Genomic DNA, 18,414 nt, shown 5'->3' on the forward strand with positions numbered 1-18,414 from the left:
CAACTCTCAATGTTTTTAAGATCCATCTTTTTGCACAGGGATTCAACATGAGCTTCAGGTCTAAATACAGTCGATCAGGAAGGTTTAGTGTCGGGTCAACAGATGCAAGGGCTCGGTTTCTCCTAATACTAGTATTTGTACAACATGTAGGCCTAAAAGTTGGGTCTGCGTATGCTCCACGCGGGGATTTGTAAAAGAATTGACATTATTTCAGGTTTTTTGAGTTCTTTTACAGGTGTTTAGTTCACTTTCAGGCGTAATTATATTTCTAAAACCATCTTAGGGCCAGAGGAAATCTACTCAACTGGCACTGTCGCCCCTGCAATAGATATTATTTTATGTTTAAAAAAAAGTTAATAATCTTTTTACCTCTAATTTAAAAAATATAATATGCTCATCAATTTAGGCAACAAGTTCATTCTGGATGTGAACAATGATCGACATAAATATAAGAAAGGTTTTTAATCAGAACAGATCCTAAAACATAGGACTGGGCCATGTAAACCTATTTAAACAGGGTATGACCAACACACAGATATGATATTATCAGCATGGTTTCTAAGTTGATATATCATTCTTATCCAATTATAATGAAAATGACCTACATTTCCAGCCTTTCAGCGCTGCTTCAGCCGACACCTCACTAACCCGTTTACACTGGACAGGCTCCAAAACTGGATTTGCATTTTTAAGGTTTTACAGCAGTTCAAGACTGGTTTAAATCCACTAATACCACTAATAATCTCAGACGTTTGCCAACATTTGAAATACTTGCAAACTGTCTAACCCCTGTACATTGTAATCTACTTTAAACATAATAAAATAAAGAATTTTCTGTTGTAGGTTTTAATAAATACATTGGGGTAAAATGAACATTTCATCTTCTGAGCTGTCTCTTGTAAAGTGTATCATTACTGTAGGAAGTTGCTGGAATCAGCAAACTTGATCCTGAACCCGGGACGGTCCTGAACTGTGGAGGTGCAAAACCTCCTGAAGGGGCTCAAAGCAGCACTGCCCCGGCCACAACAACCTACTTTATTTAGATATTTATTCAAACGATTCATTCTCATTTAAATATTCCCTTTCAAATGGTGTGTTTTGTTGTCCTGCGTTACCAAATAGCTGATCAACCGTCATCGTTTTTACTTTCAGCACTGGGTTTGGAGGCAGATGAGCTCCATTATCAACACTGTGTGTAGACAAATAATGTTCATGCTCTTTGGTGAAGAGATTGTCAGTGAACACAAATGCATAAAGAACCGAGGCACTCCCTCAAAAATGGATGAAAATGCCTTTATTAATTATGGCATTTCTAAAATAGACTTAAATCCCATCGCGTTTCAGCCTTTATTAAACTAAGGCTTATTAAAGGACAATGGCAATAAAATCACTAGATAAATGACTACAGGCCACATTGTATCAATCTCTTAAACCCCGTCTTAGTTAAAAGTGCATTTTCTCCAGTTCAGCTTTTCCCAAATCTAAAAGCTCCTCGACTGGAGAGCAACAGTGTAATGCCTCATTTAGTTTAGTTTAGTTGGTTTATTTGGGACAGTGCATTTTAATGAACAAGCCACACCGGATTGGGCTAATTTCCATCCGTCGTCCCCCATGTGCACTTTCAAACCCGCTCTCATTCGTCCTGGCCTATTGTACATGTTTTTAGTGGTAGGAGAACCCGGAGGAAACCTATGCAGACACGGGAAGAACATAAGACCTACAAAAGTGATTGTAACTTTGTTGTCACATTTTTGCCGCGTTTTTGTTTCTTTTTCATTGCCTTTTTGGTTTGATTTTCGTAAAGCTTTTTTTAAGCTTTTAGAAACTGGAGAAAATGTTCTCGGTTCAGGTGAGGATTAAGACGTGGTAAATGGTAAATGGACTCAACTTATATAGCGCTTTTCTATCTTTATCAGGCCCAAAGCGCTTTACAGTACGGAACCAGTCACCCATTCACTCTCTCATTCAAACACCGATGTACACTGGACACTGGAGGCAACTAGGGTGAAGTGTGTTGTCCTTGTGCATTTGTGGGAGCTGGCATTCAAACCACGACCTTCCAATCACGAGACGACCAGCTCTACCACCTGGGCCACCATCGCACCTTAAAGGAACAGGCCACCGTTTTTCCATTCTGACATATTTTCTTACCTGAGCTTAGACGAGTTGATTCGTACCTGTCTGGTCTTTGTGCCCTTGGAAGAGCTTGGTCACTTCCAATTCCACCCCCGTTTGGAGCTATAGGAATATACTGGGAGAGGCCAAATGCTAACAACATCAACTCGTCTAAGCTCAGGTAAGAACATATCTCAGTATGGAAAAACGGTGGCCTGTTCCTTTAAGTATAATTTATGTATAACTCACTGAATTAACAATATCCACATAACAAAGTAAGAGACGTGCGCAGGTCGTACCAAAGGGCAGGTCCTGCTCTCTGCCAGTACCTCTCAGTCAGAAAAAGTCTCAAAAGTTCAAAAGTTTAAACCCGGGCCGGGCGCTGCTGTTGGCGGGACACTTTAAGCGACTTATGGACTTAGGCCGCGGTAATCTTTTGTGTGTAACCGATTTAATGAACAAAGTAAAAACACACTCTTGATCTTCTAATCCCTCAAACACTGTGGGCCACTTGGAGAACGCCTGGCTGTGCATTCCCTCCGCACTCAAGTTAATCGCGCAACATAAATCTGATCCTCCCCCCCCCCAAAGATTGTGACTTATTTAAAAGGAGCTGATAGAGAGTGTGAGGGGGAGGATCACGCCGCATAGTTGTTAAAGGGGGGAATCTATAAAGTGGGTCCGTGAGAGCGCGGCATGTGAGAGAGATTGGGTTTCATAAGGAGATCGGCTGTTAATTCGCGGGTTGATCTCGACGCGGCGCTCTGGACTGAGTTTGAAAGAAGTGTAGGATTCGTTGTGACATTTTTTTTCTTCTTTATCCTCCTCTGTCTTTTTATCCTCCCCCATTCGAGGTCCTGCAGCTTATCCGTGCAGTGCATCATCCCTAACACCTAACAAGAAAATGGAAAAAGGTCCTGTTCAAGTCCCTGTCAATAAATGAGAACAACTAAATGGGAGACATAATAATATTTCATAATTCAATACCAGATCATTGTTTGCAAACTCCATATAAACGCATTTAATAAAAAATAAGGCCCAGATAAACCGGCTGCTTCTTGCAAAGTTAAGGGAATGCAGCAGAAATGTTTTTAAAGGCGTGATTTCTGAGTGGCTGCATAATACAGAGGGTTTTCCCCTTTGGTTGAGACAGAGGTGACCTGTAGAACTACATGCTCAGCTTACAAGCTCGGAGCGCCCCCTTGTGGCTGTAAGGAATAGTTTCATTTGCGACTTTTAATATTTTTTGCCAGAAGAGAGATTGGGCTTGAGTCGTCATTGACTGCAAAAAATTCCCAGATGAGTAATAATGACCCAACTCAGATTCAAAATGTAAATTAAACTAAACTAGAGCTCACTATTGAGGTACAACCAGTGTTAATTTCAAAGATATTTTGCCATAATTTTAGTCAAGATATTCTGATTCTGATTACTGCTGATGTAAATGTGGGGGGGGTTTAACTTCGGGTTCGGGCAATCTATCTATCTATCTATCTATCTATCTATCTATCTATCTATCTATCTATCTATCTATCTATCTATCTATCGTCTCTATCTATCGTCTCTATCTATCGTCTCTATCTATCGTCTCTATCTATCGTCTCTATCTATCTATCTATCTATCTATCTATCTATCTATCTATCTATCTATCTATCTATCTATCTATCTATCTATCTATCTATCTATCTATCTATCTATCTATCCATCCATCCATCCATCCATCCATCCATCCATCCATCCATCCATCCATCCATCCATCCACATCCATCCATCCATCTATCTATCTATCTATCGTCTCTATCTATCGTCTCTATCTATCGTCTCTATCTATCTATCTATCTATCTATCTATCTATCTATCTATCTATCTATCTATCTATCTATCTATCTATCTTTTGCTGAATATAATTAGACAAAAATTAAATCAAAAGTTGTTTATGAGTCTAGTGACATAATGTGATGAAAAGGTGAAAAAAGTGTGACGAAAACCCAACAAAAAAAAGCGCTGGAAAAAAAGGGATGGCAACGCCGGAACAACGCGAGGAAAAAGATCCATTTAGGACTAAAATCAACAACACTTCCACTGACAAAGAAAGAGCCTGATTTAAATCCACTGCCAAAGGAGCAGCTCTGAGCTTTGTCCATGTGGGAGAACAAACTTCACCTTCATTAAATATGATTATAATAAATATGATAAATTTACATGATAGTCAATTAAAACTACACTAAAATGAGAGAGAAATGAGAGAAGAATTATTTGACAAACTCTTGACTAAGACAAAAGATTAATCACTCATTGTAACATTAGTAAACCAATCTCAGGTAACTCTGTTTTCGAATTGTGAGCCAAGGAGATACTTGAGTTTAATGTGTTAGATGCTGCTCCAACTCGTCCCTATAAGTCTTAATTTCAAACTGACACTGGGGTTAATGCCAGCAAAAGAAATGAACTAATTTAGGGAGTCATTTACTGAGTGTTTGTTCCTCTGCAAAACAAGAACAATAGTTTGATTTCTAACTCACGCATCATACTCTCGGTTACATATCAGATTACACATGCCCACAAAAATAGCATCCTTTATTTTTCAGCTTTTTCAGCGTTTTGATAAATGTCCTTCTAAGACTTTTACTTACATTAAGATGCAGAGATTTCTGAACAAAAAAGGTAAAACTGAATAAACGCCCAGGTTTATTCATTTTTACATTTTGTTCAGAAATCGCAGCTTTTTCAATATAATATATAGTGAAATAGAGACAAGAAATAACACAGGAACCCTAGATTTCTACATGAACTACTTACAACAAAAATGTCAGGTATTTGAAGGCGATTTATTACGTTCAGTCCTGATTTTTATCCAAATGAAAGTGTATGTATTTATTTCCTTCAGTGTGTCTCTTGTTCCTGCTGAATGTCCATCACGTTTCATCCGTCTGTACCTGTGGATCTCAGCAGCCCACGTCGTCATAGTCCTCCCCAGAAGAGGTGTCTGTCTCTGGGCTCACGGGGCTGTAGATCGGCCCCTCGTCCTCCTCAGCTTCATCTGCAAACAGTTTAAGGATGTTACACTTGTTTCTTCAAAGTTTAAGGTTTAAAGCCAATTTATTTTAGATGTCCATCCTGTCTGTGTTGATGTTCCTGTTTTTTTTGTGTTTTCTGGTACTAGATGACAAGTATTTTAGCATAGGTATTGAAAATAGTATCGTTCAGGCATCAGTATGTATCAGTATGTAAACCAAGTATCATTAAAGTATCAGTATCTACGTATACCTAATAAGAAGTGGCCTGTGACTAAGTTTACTACATAAAATACTCGAAAATGTATAAACATTTTGTTCTCTTTTATTATCTTTGCCCCCACTTGAACCAAGCACATATTCTCCAGTTTGTCTTTACCCAAATCTAAAAGAAAACATAAAAATAGCAACAAAAAAGCAACCAACAAGCAACAAAAACGTGATGAAAAAGCAACAAAGAGGCGACAAAAGAGTGACAAAAACAAGCCCAAAAAGCAATAAAAACACAACAAAAAAGCGGAAAAAACACGACAAAAAAGCGATGAAAAAGCAAAAAACAACAACAAGAACGCTTCAAAGCTGTGACATAAAAGCTGTGACATAAAAGCTGTGACAACGCGACACAAAAGTTATGATCAGTTTAGCATTTCTTAGCTTTCAAATGAAGCGTTAAACTGGCCTGTAGGCTGTAAGGTTCAGTCGAGAAGCTTTTAGATTTGGGCAAAGTTGAACTGGAGAAAATTTGCTTGGTTAAGGAGGGAATTAAGGGACATATAATTATCCTTTGCTGAAACAAAAAACAAACCTGAAGTTATAGAACACACTGTCAAACCACAGGACATTTTACAAGTTAATCTACAAGTCATTTTTAAAATAACTCACTCAAAAACTTTCATCAGTTAAACAGGTTATACGTAGACAATTTAGATTTGGGTGTGAAAAAAGTCTCTTAAATTACAGTCATTACGTCAAGTACCTTCTATATTTTTAATCCAATTGTCACATGGGTGTTGTTTATCCTCCACCCCTTTTTGCAAGTCCAGTCACATGTTGAAAATCCCTGCCTGATACCGACTCTGTTATATAATATTAATGTTCACTGACTGGTTTGCGCTGCGCTGTGGGGGCCCGTGTTCCTGTAGGTTTCTTCTTCAGACGAGGTGCTGGAGGAGTCAAAGGAGTTGATTCGGGATGTGTGGTTGTAGTCGGCCCCGTTGCAGCTCGAAAAAACCCCGACCGCCTCGGGTACAGATTCAGGGGCTGCGAAAACATACCGGAAACACATCGATATCAGGCCTGGATAAAAATGCTAGAGTCGAGTACAAATATCTCCACTTTCATCTTAATATACAATGGGAGGAAAAAGCATGTGGTCTTCATCAAAATCATAAGAATGAATGAACAGTGTCTGCTTAAACTAGTACCACCCAAACATTTACATTTGATCATATTTTCACTGGCCATAACATGTAAAAAAAATTCACAGGACAGGGAGGAAAAAGTAAGTGAACCCAGGAATCTTGTTGAACTGCAGCAGTTTTGTAAAGAGGAAATGTCCAAGATTCATCCTGATCATTGTGAGCGTCAAATCTGCAACTACAAAAGAGGGATCAGCCAGATATTTAATAAAGAGGTTCACTTACTTATTCCACGTTGTTGTGAATGTCTCTGGTCTTTCTGCAAAATATCTTGATAAACCTTTGAATTGATTTTTCCATTGATGATGCACGTTGTCCAGGCCCTGAGGCAGTAGAGCAGCCCCACACCATGATTCTCCTGCTCCATACTTCACAGTGGGGACAGGGTTTTGATGTTGATGTGCTGTTTACCTCCACACATTCCACAAACAAACAATTCAACTTCGCAAACCAAAGTTGATCCTTCTTTTTCAGCAATAACTGCTTTTCTGTCGTTGCAGATTAGATGCTCACAACGATCAGGATGAATCTTGGGCATTTCCTCTTTACAGTTCAGTGAGATTCCTGGGTTCACTTAATTTATCCACCCTGTGTACATGTTATGGCGCTTAAAAATATGATAAAATGTCATTGTTTGGGTGGTACTAGTTTAATCAGACACTGTTTATTCATTCTTATGATTTTGATGATCAGTCTTGCTTTGTGGAAGTTTGTGGTGTTTTGTGTATTGTCCCTTGCTGATCTTTTAGCCGAACTAGTTTAAAGTTTAAAGTTTAATGGTTTTGTATAGCCCAATATCACAACAGAAGTCGCCTCACAGGGCTGCACCAAACATCAAGGCAATAAAACAGAGCAATAAATATGACATTTAAAAGTTCAGGTGAATCCAGGCAAATATAATGTCCAATAGGAGGTAGCGACGAGCGGCATGGGTGTCCCCTGTCCTTAGACTCTCCAGCACGGCAAGGAAAAACTCAAAAACCCGGCAGGAGAAAAGGGAAACCTTGGGGAAAACCACAGAAGGAGAGATCCACTCCCATGGACGGACAGGACAGGCTATAGAGACCCAGAGCCGAAGGATCCCTCAGCAGACGGGCCAAGATTGCAAACTGGAACTAATTCACCTATTTTTACATTTTAATCATATGCTGTTGTAATTCGTCATTCACTGTCTTGTTATGTCTTTGTGATGGTATTTCTGTCTGTGTTTGTGCCTGTTGTATGTCCTATTCTATCTGTCTTGACATCAACCTGCCCTGGGACGATGGATGAAACTCTGGCACATTTACATGTAGAAAAAACACATGTTGATTAATGTGCACTGTCCCATTTAAAATCAATCAATCAATCAATTATGACCAATTTAGGCATAAATGTGAGAAATTCCAAAGTGTTCACAGACATTTTCCTCCCACTGTAACTGTAGGCTGCCCTGTGTTGTGTAAATGTGTCATGAATGAGATCAACCTTCAGTTTTGAGCGACATTACATGAGAAAAGTCAAAAGTACTGTATATTAGAAATAGAAAGATTCATGTTTTCAGGTTTGCAAAGGGAAGAAGCTCGTAATGTTGTTTTGTTTATAAGAGCAGATTTATAATTGATAATTTTGGGTTAAGCACTTGAGTCCTGTGAGCTTTTAAACAGTGACTCACCTTCTTCTCGGAGACTGTCCAAACCCAGGGGTCTCATCAAAGGATTCCTGTCAACTCTGTGTCTCTGAGAATCTGCAGATGAATTGAAAATGCATCTATCAAACACACCCTGCAACGCTGCAAAACCAGGAGCAGAGAACTGCACAGAACTGCAAACTGCAGACGACGACCACAAAACACCAAAACGAGAAACGTTTTGAGAAGGGGACGAGTTCAGTAACAAATGAAATGTGTGGGAAAACTGAAAACTGTATTTGCAGTTTGTTTTTGTCTTCATAAAGATTCAATTACAGATGTTTTCAGCATCCCATGTAAAAATAAATGACAGGACTATGTAAATGTGTAAATATAGTTATATATCTAGAAAGACATTAAACATTTGCTCATGTTATGGGGCTCAACTTAAAGGCCCTATACCTGTTTTTTTTATTACAAACAATGGAAGAGGAAGTCACTAAATTTAAATGATCGTTGTGGTCCAGACACATGTGTTACTTTCTTATCATATCTGTAGCATAAAAAACAAAACATCAGGTATAGGGCCTTTAATGTGCTGTTTACTAAATGTTACACTAATTTGAAAAGAAGAAAACGTGTTATTCATCCAGGTTTTTTTTACTTGATTTTGATCATTAACAACTTTGTAATGAATAATCTAAATTTAGAAAAGCTAGAAAATAACAAAAAAAGATGACAGCCTAGCCATGTATTGCAGTATTAGTTTAGAATCATTTATACACCAGTTATGATAATATCATAATCTAATAAAGCTTCTTCAAGGTTAATTAAAAAACAAATAAAAGGTGATGAGGTATTTATTAGGAGTTAAGCATTAATTACTTTAGAAGTTAACCTGTTAAATCCCACTTTAACCGAGCACATTTTTTCCAGTTCGACTTGACCTAAATCTAAAAGCCTCTTGAAAAAAAGCAACAAAAACGAGATGTAAATTAGGATGAAAACGCAGCAAAACAGGCGACCAAAAAGGTGAAGATAAAGCAACAAAATAGTTACAAAAATGTGGCAAAAATGAGACGTGAGGCTGAAAACGCAGCAAAAACGTGAACTCCCCATAAATATGACGAAAAAGTTAAAACATTTTGAAAGTCTTAGCGTTCAAATAAGGTGTTGTTACACTTGCCTACCAGCTGTAAGCTCCAGTCGAGAAGCTTTTAGATTTGGGTAAAACTGAACTGGAGAAAATGTGCTCGGTTCAGGTGGGAGTTAAGTGGTTAAGTAACATGAGTCACTCTTAATGAATAAATTGTTCATGATTAATTAAGAGCTAATTCATAATTTATTATCATTTATTGAGGCTAAATAAGGTGTAGTCATGAAGTGTTGATTTATTTATCTATTGTCTGTCTGTTGAAGGCCATGTGTCACAAGTTCAATAACTGAGCACATCAGTGGTTCTCAACTGGTGGGTCGGGACCCAAAAGTGGATCACGGAACCATTTTCAGAGATTTCTTTCAATATTTATCTTCTATTAAAATGCAAAAACAGCTGAATCTGCACAAATGACTGTTGTCCTGGTCAACATTAATATGTGGAGAAAATATAGTATTCCACATTATATATAAGAAGTTAAATTCTTATTTGGGTGGCGGCTTGAGTCCTGAAAGAATTCCAGTTGAGAAACACTGCATTAAATGACACAGTAAATGGATACATAGCAGTTATATTGTTATGCTGTTTAACACAGATAGTGGGAGAAAATAAATGGCTCACTGCGAAATGTGGATAAAGACGATTCAAAAGGGTCATAGTCTGTATCTACTGACGAGCTGTCAACACTAAGCTGCATCCAGAAGGGCTTCGAGGCGAACGGGACTTCAGACAAACAGAAAAGGCTTCGTCAGATTCACTACAGCTACACACGGTTCATAGGTAAACGAGAACAGCGACTAACATGAACTGGCTTGTGTAAACTGGGGTTACAAAAAGAGAAAGAGTTACCAGTGTCTGGATTAGAGGTAACTTTGGTGAGATCCACAGAGGCTTCGCAGCTGTTGCGTCGAGGTTTAGACTTACTCGACTGACTCATCTGGGACTGCTGAACCAGGAACGCTGCCAAGATGACATTAATAACACATTTATTAAATCACTATTGAGCAAAGCTTTATGTCAATGTGATTCTTTTGTTTTTTGTTTGGGATATTTCAGGATTTTTGACATAGGGCCTAATTTCCTAGTTATCCAGAGTGTTGTTGATCTCTGGAGATTTATTTATTTTTTAAAATTCATATAGTATAGTGCTAGGCTAGCGCATGTCTATGGTAACTAAAGCTCCTTTGTGAATGCTAGCCGCAGGTAAACAAACTACTGTTGATCCAGTAACCTCGCAGATCACTCCACCGCTGTGTAGCTTAAGACCAGGAAGCTGATGCTGCTCAAAGATAAGTTCTTTAAAATGGAAAATGGTTATATTTCAAAAATTATTCAGTCAACAAAGACTGGTTTCCCTCAGGTGCACTATGCTTGGATCAGACTGTTTAATGCAGGCTACTAGTTACCATAGACATGCGCTAGCCTAGCACTAGCCAAGCACTACTAAACTCTTCAAATATGCATTTGACTGCATGCATTAAAAAAAAAAATCTCCAGAAATCAACAACACTCTAGGAAATGAGGCTCTATGTCAAAAATCCTGAAATATTCCTTTTGGGCGAGACGTTGCAGGTGAACAGGAAAACATTTTAAATTTAGAGATATCCAATTGAAACTTGTGCTGTAGATCAGTGCATAATTTCTCTCATTTTATGTTTTTGTATAAAAATAACGCCTTTTATGCCTAAAATGCCTTAAATGTCCAATATTTTCGACGACAAAATCTGAATAATAGATTGAGCCAGGGTTAAATTTATGGTTTTGATTTGTTGACATATTAGTTACGAAGACTTTTTAAGAGGGGATTTGGGATATCCTGCTTCCTTTAAAATAAGCTGTTTATTAGTGTTGAAAAATCTGTAAAAAATTGTATTTTGCCTTGTTTTTGAAATATTGTTCAATCCAAGACTGGTGAAGTTTGAAGTCTGTAGGTCAGGGGTCGGCAAGTTTGTGTCGTGGAGGGAAGATTCTTGCCAAAACGGTCAAAACTCACAACTGTAGCACAAAGTAAAGCACCTTTTTTCTACAACTATTATTTTTGTACATCATATATGACCATGAAATGTGAAACTATCAGTGCAATAACTAAACATCATATTGTGAAAATAATTTTATGTTAAGAGACTAATTTGGTCCAAAACCTGAAAAATGAACAATCAGCAGGGTAAATGCTTGTAGGGGCTGAATAGAAGCTATGAAGAAGGAGGCCTAGGGATGTGCATACAAGTGTAAAGAGCTGATATATCTCACACACCGTGCCTGTTCCGGTAGTGGCAGCAGAGCACTGTGTTCACAATCAGCAACACAAAGAGCAGCAGAGCCACAGCCGCGGCAGAGAGGAGCAGCAGAGAGGGCAAAGGAAACTGCTCTTCCAGACTCAGCGTGGTAACATCTGAGGAAAACACAAATTGCTTAGATTAAGTCAAACCACTGTATGTGAATGGATTTTAATGACGCTATGAAGTCTTAATAAGGGTGTACTTCACCTGTGACCGTCGCAGTTGTCAGTGTAATGGATTTATATGCGGTCGTGGCTTCCGGAAACCCAAGGGAACCTGCAGCATAAAGCGGGGTTATACATCGCTCTAAATGAGCGTAAGTGTACTTGTTACTATTTGTGCCAGACCGAAACTCAGGGTCAAGGGAATCTAGGTTTTTTAAAGGCCATACACCTGATTTATTTTCCGAATTCATTGTTAACTTTTCTAACATACATTTGTAATATCTCGATTCTTCACAGGGATGAGTTCATAGGCACATTTTACAACTTGCAGGGTTATTGTCACCGAAATGCTGGAAAACTCACCTGCAAGTTCATCAAATTGAAACTAATGCTTTGTAATTATTAGACGGACAGTGTTTTTCCCTCAAATGTCTGAGTTAACAATATACTAAAGGAAGACAAAACTAAATTCATGCTTTTTTGTGTTGAGGCGGCTCTCCCTTACCGTTGCAGATAACACCAGACGCCTTCGTATCTTTGCAGGCGTACGGGTGGTTGATGATCTCTCTACAGTCCCACAGAGAAGAGTTGGGGCCCGTGGGGCAGCGGTAGTAATAGTACAGCGGCCCAGGGTTGTGGCTCAGAGGGGGGTTGAACTGGGTGTAGCTCTGGGGCTCGGAGCCGCAGCGGAGCATGGAGCAGACCGTGGAGGCGAGGTCCCGGTTCCAGCAGGTGTCGCACACTGTGCCCCACGTCCCGTTACGATGGATCTCCACCTTCCCCGAACAGCGGTCTGCTCCTCCGGACAGACGCACCTCCCTCATCTCTGTGAATCAGTGACCGCAATGTGTTGGTAAATACAGTGCTTTCAATGCTTTGTGTTATATTTCGCATTTTGATGAATGTATCTCTTTATCTATATTGTATGAGCTAAACTATAACTGCACAGATCTTCAGTATTTAAACTATGAATAAAACTATTACCAAAGAGGTGTTGCATTTTCCTTTTGTTCTGTATGTGTTGAAAAGACGTTTAGGTTCATATAGGGAAGTATAAAGACAATACTCGAGGCACTTTCTTCATTGTGTTTAAAAATTATTAAAGCAATCAACTGCAGGGAGACTCCACCAAAGTTCATGAATATGGATTGTCCAATTCAAATAAATTAATAAATGAAATGACAAAAAAAGGTCACATGCTGTAATATTTTGTTTTACTGCCTTTAGCTTTGATTGCGACTTTCATTTGATGTGGCATAAGCTTCTGCAATGTCAAGAGATCTAGTGTTGCATTATTTTCACCAATATCTTGTATTGATGATGGAGAGCGTAACCACTGCGCAAAGCCTTCTCCAGCACATCCCAGAGATTGTCAATGGGGTTCAGATCTGGACTCTGTGGCCGATCCATGTGTGATAATGATGCCTCATGCGCCTGATCCACTCTTTCACAATGTGAGCCCGAGGAATCCTGGCTTTGTCATCTTGGAATACCCACATGCCATCAGAGAAGAAGAAATCCATTGATGGAATAACCTGGTCATTCAGGATGTTCAGCTGATCTCATTCTTTGGGCTCATAGTGTTGCTGAACCTAGACCAGACCAACTGCAGCAACTCCAGATCATAACAGTTAAGTCAAGGTGGACACTTTTTATTGTTCAGGCAGTGTATTGTTGAAAGTAGCTCAATTGCCCCTGATGTAAAGCATATTGACTCATAATTGAATAGTAAAGATTTGGAAATGGCCAGGAAAATGACTACAGCTGCTAATCATACTTTCTCATTTATTAAAACTAATTTAATAGTGCTTTTTCCTCTTGTTTTACCTGAGCACACCACCCCCGCGTCCTCCTTGTGTCCACAGTCCGTCCCCTCTGCGGCGGGACAGTCCCACAGATGTGCCTCTGTCCCGGTGCAGTTGAGGTCGTCCAGGAGCACCGGCCCCGTGCCCAAGGGGAACTGCCCGCCCTGCCCACTCACGCTCAGGGCGAATCCACAGCCCGTCTGCCGGCACACCACCTCCGCCTCTCGCAGGTCCCACTGGTCGTCACACACGGACCCCCACTCACCCCCCCTCCACAGCTCCACCCGCCCCTCACAGCGGTCCCTGCCCCCTGATAAACGCACCATGTGGGCACCTGCGGGAGACAGGACAAACAGCGATGATAAAGGCGAACAAAAGCATCACAGTGGCTGCCTGGGATTCACATGACAATATATCGCCAAACTATCATCCAAATGACAAGACTTGGATTCAAATGGCAATATCAAATTCTGAAATAAAGGACCTATTGGTGTCATATTCTGACCAAAAGTATTTTTTAGACACTAATACACAACATGAAAACTATGTATAAAAGCCTGTGTATATTTTCACCTCAACATAACCCAGTGTAAATATTTAATGATAATTGCTCATACCACACACAGCCTCAGAGATCACCACGCAGCCCTCAGCCTCTTTCATAGAACAGTTTCGGAGCTGCCCCTCTTCATAAAAACATCCAGAGAAGCAGCTGGTATTGGAGGGATATTTCTCGACATTGTAGACTCCGCCACAGCCGAGCTCCCGGCAGATCTGCGGGACGAGCCAGTTTTCTAACGTGGCATCAAGTGCCACTTCCCCAACTCGCATCTTCAGAGTCCAGTGGCATTTTCCAGAAAGAGCTTCAATGTAGGGATTATCTATGAGACACGCAACGTGAAATCGCTTACTTTCGAATCTACACAAATAGAACATAGAAATAGAAAACAATAATCCTACAAAGTAAACAACAAATAACTACTTTCCATGGAATCAAGAATGTGTGGGGTTTTGTTTGTGCAGAGCTGATTCATTCTAAAACCTTGAAAAATGAGAATAGATGCCATCCACAAATGACTGAGCATATTGGCATTTTATCCGATGAATAAAGGGGATTTCTCATTGACAGTACGTCAATGAGAAATCCCAAGATACTTTGGGATATTGACGATAGGGATTTCTTGTGCTTGCTATTTTAAAAAGAGCTGCACATATTTTTATGTATAGTTATAGTAGTGTAAAATACATTTTGCCCCATGCGGTGTGCTGTGTTCAGACTAATGTGTGGCACATTTTAAAGCATAAACCCGGATGGAGCACCAATGGCAAATCGTATGAATAAGGCTAATATTGTAAACATTACTGGGTCACTCTTCTCACTTAAAGCAGTGAGAACATGCCTATAAAATAATACATCTATGTTGTAAACCCACCATGGCAACGGACTGTGAGGAATGTGTTGCCAAAACTTGCTACTTGAGAAGCAAAACAATTCAAGATGAACTTGAATTTGAAGGAGTTTTATGGAACATAATGTCAAACACGTATCCAATGTTAAGACGATTTTCTCTCAATTCATATTTATGAGCAACTGGCTTCAAATAATGTTTCACTGATGCCAAGTTTAAGCCTGGAATAAGAAGTAAGTTCATTTGGGGTCATCAAACAGTAGGTCGCTCTGAGTGGGGAAATTTGCAGCAGATGTGCGTGGGACAATGGTTTTCAAGGTCTGGTTGCACCTGCACAGTTTCCTCAGCGGGCTGTTCCACTTCCTGCGATGAAACCTCATCTACATCTTCATGTCTTCATCTCCTGTATTTTTGTTTAAGTGCAATCACCAAAACCTGAATGTCAACTTACAATCAACGTTTTCCTCCAACTGCGTCAAGTTTCCATCTGTGGTCCGTGATGAATTTGTTGGAGAAACTTGTGTTGTTGAAAAAAGCTGAGCTGAAAAAAACAACAACCCAGAAACAATATTTTTTTTGTTGCAATTTTGACAAAAATGTGTTTCATTTTAGTTGAAATTACAACCACTTTTTTTATTGAAATTGTGTTTAATGTGAATAAAATCTATGGCGTAATAGATGTTGACATTAGTATTTCTAAAATACTGTAAACCACAAACTAGCACTTGAAGTTAAGAAATGAGTGATGTGGTTTAGGCCGCATTTAGAACTAAGAACATACTTGACCACTCTGCCACATGTAAAACCAAGACTTAGATCGGTAGTGAGTTGTGCTACTTTGCAGTTTGCGAAAGAGAATTTCTTTTTCTTTTTTTATATGCACCAGCGTTGTGGCAATAAAAACACAAAATATTGTAAAATATGTTTTTATATAATAAGAGTGAAAAACAAAGTGTTATCTAGGGCTTTGCAGTTGCTCATTCTGAACAGTAAATATCGCACATTTTTTTGCACATTTTGTCATGTTTACAACCCTAAACATCATGAGGGCCAAGGAGCACCAGAGAGGTCAGGGATAAAGCTGTGGAGAAGTTTAGAGCAGTGTTAAGTTATACAAAGATTTACCAAGATTTGAACATCTCCCGGAGCACTGTTCAATCCATTGTTCGGAAATGGAAAGAGTATAGCACCACTGCCAACTTACCAAGGCGTGGTCGTTCACCTAAACTAAAAGACCGAACAAGGAGGACACTGGTAAGAAATATAACCAAGTGCCCCAAGATAGCTCTGGAGGAGCTGTGAAGTCCTGCCGCTGAGCTGGAGGAATCTGTACATGGGACAACTATAAGTCGTATCTACACAAATCTGGTCTTCATGAACGAGTGGAAGAAGAAAGCCTTTATTGAAAGGAGGCCATAAGAAATCCCGTTTGAAGTTTGCTAGAAGTCATATAGAGGACACAGCTCCATGTGGAAGAAGGAGCTTTGGTCAGATGAGACAAAAATTTAACTTTTTGGCCCAAATGCAAAACGTTATGTATGGAGCAAACCTAACACTGCTCATCGTCCTGAGTGCACCATCAATATACAGGGGGGAGCATCATGCTGTGGGGCTGCTTTTCCTCAGCGGGGACTGGGGAGATTGTAAGAATAGTTGGGAACATGAATGGAGCCAAATACAGAGACATTTTGGAGGAAAACCTGATGGAGTCAGCAAGAGAACTGAGGCTGGGGCGGAGATTCACCTTCAGCAGGACAATGACCCTAAACACAAAGCTAAATCTACAATGGTTCAATAAAAACATATTAATGTGTTAGAATGGCCCAGTCAAAGTCCTGACCTAAATCCTATTGAAAATCTGTGGAAAGGTCTGAAAACTGCTGTTCACAAACGTTCTCCTTCTAATGTGACAGCGCTTGAGTTGTTTTGTAAAGAGGAATGGGCTAAAATGTCAGTCTCTACATGTGCAAATCTTGTAGAGTCAAACCCCAAAAGACTTTCTGCTGTTATTGCAGTAAAAGGGGGTTCCACAAAGTATTCATTCATGCTGTATGAATACTTATGCACGCCCCACTTTCCGGTTTTCTATTTTTTGAAAAATAACAGAATCATGTATCATTTAGCTTTCACTTCACAGTTATCTGTTACTTGTGTGTGAACGTTCAGTAAAAAAATCAAAATAAAATCTTTATGTTTAGGATAGTAAACATGACAAAATGTGCAAAAGTTCAAGGTGTATGAATACTCACGAGAGGCACTGTATAAGTTTTATAACAATTGTACAAAAAATGTACAACAACTCATTTTATTGTAAGGGGTTAAAAGACAAGTAACAAAAAATAAATAAATGAATAAAAAGAGTAGCCACAGTTTGTCCCCAGAGAGCAAATATCAAGCCTTGTAAGTGACGATGTAAAATCAAACAAATAGCTTATGCAAATGACCTGCTGCAAAATGAAATATGCAAATATATTTAGACATATAATCTAAATTAAAGATGTTGCTTTACCTCGGCAGAAATAGCTGAGCTGAAGAAGTAAAAACCCTTTAACAAAAATCATGATGGCAAATGTGTGTGCGACTCCAGAGTGCGCTGACTGAATGAGCCTCTAGTTTCTAATGGTTTTGAGACAACTCTCAAGAGGAAGTGAAATTCAAGGCTTTGACTCTGATAAAGCAGCGTGTCGCTCAGTGCTGATAGGATGCAGTCAGGAGGATCCCTGATATCCTGAAAATGGTGTAGACTCTAAGAACAATGAAGGTCTCAAAACAACAAATACTTTAAAGGTCCGTTTTAAGTCTACTAAAAGCACTGATGTAGCTGTTGATGTAGCCCATTCTCAGCAAAATCTTAATAGGTATTTTATTTTTACTGTCAAGGCCGTCCTTCAGAGTCAAATGTGAAACCCCTTTTTGTCACATACTGACTATTTGGGTTGACCAAACACAACAGCAAATCATTATACAAATGATTTTCTGATCAGGCTTACATTTTCCACATATACAACATATTTAATGAGTGATCATTTGCAGGGGCGGATCTAGAAAAAAAATCACGGGGTGGCAAGCAGGGCCAGGGATAATTTCAGGGATGGCAACACATTTTACAATGTTGAATGTAATGTTCATAGCGGGGAACGCAAGTTTTGCTTCCTCACAAGGAAATCTTTCCTTTAAATGCAGGCTGAGCCCCTCAAAATCATACAGAAATAGTAGCATTGTCCATAATATAAGTAGGGGGTTCCTCAGGTCACATTTTAACTTTTGTAAAATAGAAGAGAAACTTCGCACATAAATTACTAGAGGCAGGTGCGTAAGAGATGAGGGAAAATCCCAGCGTACATGATCAAAAATAATAATACTTCCCGCACATCAAAACCTATTAATAAATTTATGTAGAGCAGTTGTGAGACTTCACATCACATCAGTGGGGTGGCAGCTGGG

General features: G+C 39.3%; 1 protein-coding gene across 1 annotated transcript; it reads right to left on the minus strand.

The window, feature by feature from the left end:
- Nucleotides 1-5,061: 5,061 nt before the first annotated feature.
- Nucleotides 5,062-17,545, minus strand: LOC306973479 (T-cell differentiation antigen CD6-like; the record flags this gene model as incomplete). The annotated part of the gene is made up of 12 exons (XM_079570403.1): nt 17,480-17,545; nt 15,422-15,511; nt 14,179-14,442; nt 13,584-13,895; nt 12,262-12,582; nt 11,800-11,868; nt 11,568-11,705; nt 10,163-10,273; nt 9,935-10,036; nt 8,203-8,274; nt 6,235-6,390; nt 5,062-5,156 (listed from the first exon to the last, which is right to left on the minus strand). Exons 1-12 carry the CDS (start codon nt 17,529-17,531, stop codon nt 5,062-5,064), a joined length of 1,782 nt encoding a protein of 593 aa, XP_079426529.1. The 5' UTR covers nt 17,532-17,545.
- Between the last annotated feature and the right edge of the window lie 869 nt (nt 17,546-18,414).

Source organism: Gobius niger, assembly GCF_951799975.1.
Source record: "Gobius niger genome assembly, chromosome: 14".
In the NCBI taxonomy this organism is placed as follows: domain Eukaryota; kingdom Metazoa; phylum Chordata; class Actinopteri; order Gobiiformes; family Gobiidae; genus Gobius; species Gobius niger.